This window comes from Fulmarus glacialis, unplaced genomic scaffold (genome assembly GCF_000690835.1).
Source record: "Fulmarus glacialis isolate BGI_N327 unplaced genomic scaffold, ASM69083v1 scaffold38290, whole genome shotgun sequence".
NCBI lineage: Eukaryota > Metazoa > Chordata > Aves > Procellariiformes > Procellariidae > Fulmarus > Fulmarus glacialis.
Window position 1 is genome coordinate 875 of NW_009188966.1, and position 9,676 is coordinate 10,550.

General features: G+C 37.6%; 1 protein-coding gene across 2 annotated transcripts; it reads left to right on the top strand.

The window, feature by feature from the left end:
* The first annotated feature begins 460 nt into the window (after window positions 1-460).
* Window positions 461-7,818, top strand: METTL6 (methyltransferase like 6). Of its 2 annotated transcripts, XM_009580524.1 has the most exons (5): window positions 461-916; window positions 1,577-1,711; window positions 2,957-3,127; window positions 4,647-4,788; window positions 7,392-7,818. In XM_009580524.1, exons 1-5 carry the CDS (start codon window positions 638-640, stop codon window positions 7,538-7,540), a joined length of 876 nt encoding a protein of 291 aa, XP_009578819.1. In that variant the 5' UTR covers window positions 461-637; the 3' UTR covers window positions 7,541-7,818. The 2 variants fall into 2 exon arrangements, with proteins under 2 accessions (XP_009578819.1, XP_009578827.1); XM_009580532.1 differs by lacking the exon at window positions 1,577-1,711 and having other exon boundaries at window positions 526-916; window positions 7,392-7,816.
* Window positions 7,819-9,676: the final 1,858 nt, after the last annotated feature.

Consider the following 9,676-nt stretch of genomic DNA (forward strand, 5'->3'; position numbering starts at 1 on the left):
GCTGACACAGGCTGGCTATGGGTATTTTGGCGACAGTACTGGTTTTGCTCTCTTGTTCAAGTGATGTGGTGTTACAAATGCTGATGTTTTCACCAGTGTTTTCTCACAGAGGTGAGAGCAGGAAGGAGAAATGCTAACACAAATGCAGTTTGTTTCATCAACTTTAAGGGACTTTTAAATGTCACCTATTTTTCAGTTATGATTTTTCTGAGGTGTTCTAACTGGGGTTAACAAGAAACACAGCCCTTGCTTTCCTTTTAAAGTCAGTTTTAGTGAAAATAAGCTTAGAGCTGCACCATCTTTCTCTTGTTAGGTAGCTTTCTAGGATGCAGAGGGAACACCAGCAGACTCTGTTAAGTATCTTCTTTAACTTTGATGTCAGTGTGATGTCGTATGCAGCTGTTAGTTTGGATGGAGGATTTCTGAAATTAAGAGAAATCTGGTGGCATTGCAGTCCATCAGGTAGGACAGATTACCGTAAAATGGTAATAAGTGCACGCTGTAACTCTTTCTTATTTTTTCTTCTGCTTCTAGATCCTCGGTTATTTTACCTAAGTTAAGTGATGGAAACATACACTAAAGAAAAAAAAATCACCTTTGGGTCTTTGGCATTCATATTTGTGTGAAAGAATCTAGGATGTTCCAAGAAAACACATCAGCCAATTGCTTAAATATAATATCGTCTACTGAAGATGGTGCTTTCCAAAAAAAAGGCCATAGTGCAAGAATCCTTAGCCCAGAAGAAGCTGAGAGACTGGCAAAAGATCAGGTTTTGGTGTCTGAGTTCAAACAACTAAAACTGGAGAAAGAGGCACAGAAGAACTGGGATCTATTTTACAAAAGAAACAGCACCAACTTCTTCAAAGACAGACATTGGACAACCAGAGAGTTTCAAGAGTTAAAAGCATGTCGGGAGGTGAGATCTATACACTTCCTCTGTAAAAGATGGGATTGATTGTTTCCAAATTATTTAATAATACTTATAACAAAGCCATTAGGGTAAGAGCTGTCACATGTTAAGTTTGCAGTGCCCTGTGTAGTTTCTCTTAATATCAAAGAAACCTGCTCAGAATCAGATGCATCAGTTCGGTTTCAGACCCATGCTGGACACTAAGAACAAAATACGGAATATTTGTTTTGTGTCCTAAATAGGCAACTTGTCTCTCTATGATGTGATGTTTTCAGATGCAGGTTGGTGCACTTCAGAACACTACTTTAAAGAAAAGCATCCAGAATTACAGACTAATTGCAAAACATCGTTAAGGAGAATAGCCAGATGCATCTGTTGTTCATTATAGCTGAATGAAAGACAAGACAGAAATGGTACAACAATCTGTTGATTACTTAAGGGGTAGATGACTAAAGAAATGCTTACATATTCTAAAAAGATTTGTAATTTTGCAGAAATCAAGATTTCTGTTTTGTAGTGTCAGATTATCCAATGGATGCATACTTTGGTTTTTGATTCAATTAAAATTGATTATCGCTCTTAAAATGCTGATTGAACAGTGTTTCTGCTCATATCAAAACAAAACAAAAATAATGTGCTTTGTCGTTTGGATTTCTTCCTCCCCAGTTTGCAGATCAGAAACTGACCATTCTGGAAGCAGGCTGTGGGGTTGGGAACTGCTTGTTTCCACTCTTTGAAGAAGATTTGAATATTTTTGCATATGCCTGTGATTTCTCTCCTAGAGCTGTTGAGTATGTGAAGGTTGGTGTGATATTTGGAACTTCTTTTAGAGTGTCTTTAGAAGCTTCTGAAATTACAAATGACTGTAACGGCAGACTTCTCTTGCCTTCCTTTTCATAGGGAGGGTAGAATAGCTTTTGCCAAAAAATGGAGACTGATCCATTTCAGCGGAGCTCCTATGCAAGAAGCCGAATCATTGCTCAAGACCTATTTTTTCAACATCAGATTGTAGCATTATGGTAATATATGTATATTACTTGAATGATTTGTGAAGACACTGTTTTTTGGGAGCACTACTATGTCTCTGCTGACGGTGCAGTACAAGCAAAATTTGTTTGGGATGGAAGCTTGCCCTTGATATTTGTGGGCAGAGGGGAGTCCCAAGGAGAATCTTGAAAACAGGGCTATGAAAGTTATTGTTAAGGAAATTTGTAGCCTGATTAGAAATAGGTATGTTTATACTTATTCATAGGTAGGTGGTACTGCAGTTCAAAGTTAAGTCTTCCAGCAAGGCTGGTGGGGGCTTTGGGCTTTAAAGGACTCCCGGTTTATAAAGTTTGTAATCACAGGTAAATTTCTATGTATCTCTTACTTGAGAGCATTCTCTTGTGGGACATTTGTGACTGAGAACCACAAGACACATACTGCATGTCTCATGGGAAAGATGGGAAGAAATACACGTGGCAAACGGGAGAGGACAGCAGCTCCCTGGGATGTCACAGCTGCACTGCAAGATGAGGTTGGGCTGAGTGTGCACCCTGGGTTTTGGATGGCTTAGTGGTGTCTGCCTCCACAGCTCTTGCTGAACTTTCGTGCCAAGACCAGGTTTCCTTTTACCCAGCAAAACTGTGGGCTAGAACAGCCCAGCTGCAGGTTATGTGACATGAACCTGAACTGTTTACAGTCTACTTATACCTCAAGAGCTGTACTTTGATCACCTTGTAATATAGAATTTCTTTTAGTAATATTTCTGTATTTTTAAAGAGTAGAAGCAGTGGTAAAACAGAAATGGTGTGGTTTTTTGAACTGTTTTAATGCACATTCCTTCTCAAATTCCTGAGAACAGACTATTCCAGTAGTTGTAGTTTCACTATTATAGTATGCAGCAAAGAATTTCTGATTGCATTAGTCACCTGTTGGAAGTTAATGTTCTTTTGCCACCATGTTTTGTGTCACTCTACTGATTAGTTTCACAAGTTTTTTACTTTTTTGCAATAACAAATGCTGCTAATTTTCAGTGAAAGCATACTCTTTTCATTTCCCTAGAAAAATGCCTTATACAGTACTGAAAGATGTAAAGTGTTCCAGTGTGATCTTACCAAAGATGATCTTCTAGAAAATATACCAGCAAATTCTGTGGATGTTGTCATGCTTATATTTGTGCTTTCTGCCATTCATCCTGACAAAATGCATCTTGTCTTGAAGAACATTTACAAGGTAAAACCAGCTGATTTTACAGCCTTTAAAGCACTTTCCTTCTTTTTAGATTGAAAGTACAATTTTTTTCTGTGACAATAACCCCTCTTGTAATGGTGATCTTCAATGCTATATTCCAAGGATGTATTTAGTTAGCTCACCTAATATACAGGACTAAAATATGTTTTACAATGTTTTTTGTCTCTCTTGGTATTCTGAGGTTGTTTGGATTCTGGCCTAATGCATGCCATCAACATAACAAAAAGGTATTTTGAACCTGTAACTTGGGCTTCGAGATTGTACGCTACAAATAATGTTTATGGATTGCAGAAATGTCTGTGTTGATAAGGTGTGAATGAAAGTGAACCAAAATTGGCTTCCAGAAGATACGGTGACTTGCAGTTAGGGTGTTACTGTTATTATGAAACACGCTTGATCTGTGCTGATTTAGAAGTGTGGTGTTCAGAGATCAACATTAATCTAGAGAGACTCATCTCCCTGGGCTGCCTTTGTTAGTTGATAGACTAGGACAGGCCCATGCAGAGGGTGGTTTAAACAATCTGAATTGTGATTGTTCTGAATTTCCCTGAGATGTCATATATTGACTGCAGAGGGAAATAGTCAACGTATTTTTTATTTATGCACGTGTGTGTATTTGGGGTTTTATATTATCAGACATACTGTTTGTTTTATCATCAGTAGTTTGAAAAGGGAATATTAGATTTTTTGGTATATCTCCAGCTGTTTTCCAAAGTCAGGATTGGTTCTTAGCTCATGCACATGAAAAGGCTAATTATTGTTTTCTCTGTGGAGATGCCTGGCTCATTTAACTCGCTTGTAGGTTTCTGCACAAACTTGCAAGTGGCAAGTACTCCTTTTCTCCTCTAACAAATAGAGCTGGTATTTGATGAGGTAGGAAAGTTGCATGCATCAGATGTTTGAAGTCAACATGGCCAATGACCATGTATTTCTAAATTTTAAACTCTTTATGACTTGATTTCTTTACCAAAGAGCAATTAAAAAAAACCCCAAACCCACAACCCATTTTCCTGAAATTGTTCCTTTTTTATTTCTTATTATATTGTGACTTTTTTTTCTCACATGAAAAAAGAAATGTCATGGTATTCTAAATTTTATTGTTAATCATTAAGCAAAATCGGGTGCTAGACTGTATACTACCCAACAAAGAAAATGCCCTGTTAGGACTTAATTTTTGTTGTTAAACTGTCTATTTTCTTCTTTCTTCTGTATTTGAAGAGTGTTGCAAAAAGCTTATTTAGCTGATCAGCACCCAAACAGGTATCTTGAAACTATTTGTAGTCTACTGTTCATGGGGAAGCATTTTTAAGAGCGGACAATCCAGTTTATAAACAACTTTGTTGTTGCACAGGGAATGAATTCAATATATATATCACTTCTGTATTGAATGTGTTAGGATACCTTGTCTTAGTTATATGTGTATATGTCTGTATGTGTATACAAATAAATATATATATGTATGGCTAAATCCTTATTAAAGCATATATGTATTATGTGACAGGTATTAAAACCAGGCAAGTGTGTCTTGTTCAGAGACTATGGACTGTATGATCATGCAATGCTCAGGTTTAAATCTGGCAGCAAACTTGGAGAAAACTTTTATGTTAGACAGGATGGGACAAGATCGTATTTTTTTACTGAAGGTAAGACATATTGTAGAGTGCTTTCTTTTCTGTGAATCTTCTGTTTAAATTTGCTTCAGGGAATTGCCAACATGCCCATGGAAGTTTTGTTTTACACAGATGAACCGTTAAATTGTGGTGTACTTAATTTGCCGTCCTTTTTGGGAAGAAGAAGGTATTTAGACTGGCAGGACTTTATGGAGGACTTTCTTGTTTACAAGCTTCTTGTATGTGCTATAATGTGCCAAGAGCAGCAGTTCCTGAATTTGCTGAATTTCATTCAGATTTGTTATCTAAGTGAAAAAGACCAATGTTCAGTAACAGAATTGATCATCTTCGTAACAACTAAGCAGTTATCTTGGCATCGTTCCTTTTGCAAGGCTACTCCTGGTGACTTCTAAAGTAGAACCATGACTACAGCACTGAGGAGCTTGTGCAGAAATCCTGTGCACTGACTAGCTGTCGTCACTCTGTATTCTGTTTTTTTGGTAAAGATGATGCAAAAAACATTCCCATGTGATACAGTATTTAAACAGTTTTTCGTTCAGTGCTCGTAATGCTTTAGGAAGGAAGGTAATTACTGCAGTTTAACTGCAATTACTGCAGTTTATTTACAGTTTATAGCTCGTCTTCTAACTCCCAATTCCTCATGCTAAACTTTAGTGAACCATTACTTGCCCCTATCAATTTTAGGGCATTGTGTAATAAGAGCTGTGTGTTTATTTCTGTGAGGCTCTTTGTTCTTAGTCTAAAGAAAAATACAGCCACTGAAGAGACCGATTTGGAGCCAAGTAAATGTTATTCATATTTTATGGCATAATGTATTACCTAATTGCTTCTGATACATAAAAACCATTAATCTTGTCTGAGCTCTCCCTATTCTTTATAGGATAATAATGAAATCTAAGATAATGCAGGCTGTGCTACAGCTTCATTGAAGCATTTCTAGAACTGTTATTTATTGAGTGATTTTTAGTTTAAACAATTAGCTCTTACAAAGAGAATGGATGCTAAAGGGAACAAATAAGAGACTGACCTAGCTGTGGGATTTTAAATCCCATTTTTATTATGTGTTAGAATTGTTTCTGAATGAGAAAATCCTTGTAGTATGCATGTTTGCTTTGGGGGAAGAGTTGAGGTAGGGAGAAGGAAGAGGAAGGAAGGAGGGAGAAAAGAGAGAATTTATCTTATATTGCTCATGTTAGCAATTGCTTTGCTTTGGGCTGGTCTGTGACTGTCTCATGGACCACCTCTGCTCCTGTTTTTAATCATTATGATCTCATTCATCTCACTAATTTTCATATAAATACTGCTTAATGCTTGAGAATTCTTTTGTTCCTAGAAACATGACTCCCATCATTTCCACACAGTTTGCAACCTGTGCTATTTTTCATTTGTTTAGCACTACACTGGTATACCAAGTTAATTGCTGCATTGGATGATTTGGATGATGCTTATCTGGCCTCAGATAACAACACTGAGCTTCTTCCCTGGAAAAAAAAAATCCATTCTTCCACTGTTTGAAATAATATTAAATTTGTGGAGGAATGCATGATTGTAATTTTGTGTTATGAAATATGTGCAACTTCCTCACAATGAGATTTCAATAGGTCCACAATTAAGTGCTGTTTATTTATATTTCATTGATGTGGGTCCCCCATTTTACAAGAACACATGATGCTTACAACCAGCGCATGTGGCTTCACGATGGGCTTAGGTTGATGTAAGCCTGTACTACCACCAAAGTGGGTGGTCTCATCTTCCTTCCACAACACACCACCTCTTCTAGTGCTGGGGTTCCTGTACCCACATGATCAGCCGTTTCATCAGGATGATCCCCCTTAGCAGTGAAAAAATGGCATGTCTTTGTTTTCTATCAAGTAGCACAAGTTTAGAATGGCTTAAATTTATTGTGAAATTACCACCTGAGTAAATGAAACAAGGTGCAGGAAAGGAAAAGTGATGCTTTTTAATTAACGTGACAAGTCAATAGCATGAGCAGCCCTCTCTGCTGCATAGGTCACTGTGTGTGTGAGGTACTTCTGCCTTCCCTAAGGGAGATATGCTTTGAGTAAGATTCTTTTGTGTATGGAAAATGCTTTCAGTTTGACTTAGTGGAGGCTTGGTACCACCATATTCACTTTGCCATTTTGTCCATTTTTCTGTTGAATGGCATATGAATGTCTGGTAACGTTGGGTGGTATTCTTCCTCAGGTAGACATGCATCTACAAGGCTGGATTACCTTTGAAATATTTGAAATAAGTAATGTACTCAGGTAGCGAAGGTCAGCTGCACAAAGTGAAAATGCACTGGCGTCAGTCACAAGGAGAATGACAAGGCTCAATAAAAATAAGTCACGTGGCAAGTATTGGAAACTAAACTGAGTAACTAGCTTAAGCCCCAGTTTTGCAAGCTGTTTTGCTTAGGTTGGTGTTTCTGAAGGAGATCTGTATTGATTTTTATTCAGCAGTCTGCCTGTATAGAACAGCTTGAAATCTGAAGTGAATCTGTGTGATTTTCATGCTGTAACACATAAGAACATATGCTTATATAAATGCTGACTAGTGTTTTAAAAATAGCTTAAACATAATATTTCATCTTAATTTTTTAAATTCTCTTCCAGAGTTCTTGTCTCAGCTTTTCAAGGCTGAGGGATATGAGCAAGTGGTCAATGAATATGTGCAGCGAGAAACTGTGAATAGGAAAGAAGACTTGCGTGTTCCAAGAGTTTTTCTTCAAAGCAAATTTCAAAAGCCTTTCAGTAAGACATAAGTTCTTGCTGAGTAGCAACAGCATTGCTTGTTTGAAATGGAAGCTAGCACGTAGTTGTTCCTTGTGTGTGCCCATCTTTCTGGTAAACCAGAAATGACTGCATCCAGTACCTCTTGTTGGTTTTTATCCTCAGATACGAAATATGAATGCTATTTCTAATTCAATTTTAAGATAGATTAGTGATGCAGGCAACCTGTTGAAAAAATTCCTGCTTCTAAAGTAAATCCTGTGCAGCGTTGTTGGAGGATCAGGTAAAGCACACTAAATATGGTTAATTTTAAGCACTAGTTTTCATTAGTTATTATCATAATTGTTATTTCAATTTTTATTAAAAACTATTTTTAAATAAGTATCCTGTGTTTCCTATCACTTACGGGTTTTGTGGCCTGTTGAAGTTACAGTATTTTATCTGCTTGCAGTGCTTGTAGGACTTCTGAGTATAATTTCTCAGATACAGGAATGAAACAGACTCAGTGAGTAGTATAATGTAAGCTGCTTTGGTATTTTAATAATGGTATCTTTTTAATGTGCTCAGCATTTAGATATGTAAACAAATTTTTATATTCTAAATAAGATCCTAATATAATCTGATGTCGTGCTTGAAGAAAGTAGTTAGAGGATCAGGTTATCTTTATCTCTAATTAATTTCAGATGTTCTTCTTTTGATGAGCAGAAACAGTTGAGGTTTTGCAAGTCAGTTTCCCATTTGGAACTGAAATCAGTGAGTCAGAAGTACTTTCTTTTATATCAAGTGTAGTCAGCTGCTTCTTTCCTGAGCAGAGGTCTTAATTCTTTTCCGTCACTCTCAGGAAAGGTGTTGGTCTTTGCTGTTCCTATCACCAAAAGCCACTGTATTAATGCTATGGCTCATAGCCAGCCACAGACTTGGCTGCTTGAAGGAACTTCATCCTTTCCCTTCAACAGCCCTGGTGCTTTGCACTGCAGAACCTCTTCTTTGTTCTTGGGTGATATAATCTCAAAAACACGTCTGGATCTTTAACCTGCATTTTGAACAGCTGCTCTGCAGCAGAGGAAGCTCAGAAGTATCTGGTGACTTGCGCAATGGGCTGTGCTGATCTTGTGTAATGTACACAAGTTGCAACAAGGGAAATTCCAATGAAATACTAGGATTTTTTTATTTTTTTGTGTGTAAGGGGAGGTCAGACACTGGGACAGGGTCCAGAGAAGATGTGGAACCTCCTTCCTTGGAAATACTCGGAAATGGACTGGGCAAGGCCTTGAGCAACCTGTGGCTTTATTTGAGGGTGGCCCTATTCTGAGTAGGGATTTCATCTCTTGTGGTATATGTTAGTATGTGATTGATTGACTCAGGCTGTCATTCCACTGGACTTGTGTGTTGCTAGATGACCCAGTCATACACATCTGATGTGGACCAGAGGTGAGTATTTGCCTCTGTTTATGATAAGATGTGATTATGATTTTTTTTTTTTTCAGCACTCTTAACACTGGCTGTGTGTGCGTGGAGGCAAAGGAGTAATAACTTTTCCAGCATAAAGCCTAATGTTACAAAGTTAACCAGTCAGAATTTTTTGAGCAAATTGGAGCTGCCAGAGGTCTTATTCAGTTGATATGTTTATAAATAAATTTGCAGCAGATCATTGCTTTGCATCAGGGCACCACAGCTTTTTTTGGTCTGATACCATGAGGCCCAAAGCTGGATTTATTGTGTCATCAAATTTTGGCCTCAGAGGAAAAAGAGATTAAACCACACAATTCTCCTAACGACTCTTTGAGGAGGGTTATTACATGACATCTAGTTTGCATGACATCCTGGGGATTTATGCGTTGCTGACCCCTGCTGCGCAACCCATTAGCACTTTCTGCCATACTAGTAATAAATATCTAGTAACATTTATAGTAAATGAAAAAATATGTTAAAAAGGGTATAACAATGATAGCATTATTATAATCTGAGCAATCATCATTTTGTGGCTTCCCTCAGCAAATGTTCATCTTTAGTATTACAGCAGTTCTGCAATGACTGCGTATAGTCTGAGCTCTGTTGATTTTTAGTGGGGTTTGAACCCTGTAACACCAAGTGCCTTACAAGACTGAATGTTTGGTCCTTTTAGAATATACAGCACATATATGAGACTGAAGGATTGCCTTGCATGG

Coding starts and splice junctions, on each gene's coding strand:
- METTL6 (XM_009580524.1), top strand. CDS start 638: ATGTTCCAAGAAAACACATCAGCCAATTGCTTAAATATAATATCGTCT. Junction 917..1,576: donor AGTTAAAAGCATGTCGGGAG/GTGAGATCTATA, acceptor CTTCCTCCCCAG/TTTGCAGATCAGAAACTGAC. Junction 1,712..2,956: donor GAGCTGTTGAGTATGTGAAG/GTTGGTGTGATA, acceptor TCATTTCCCTAG/AAAAATGCCTTATACAGTAC.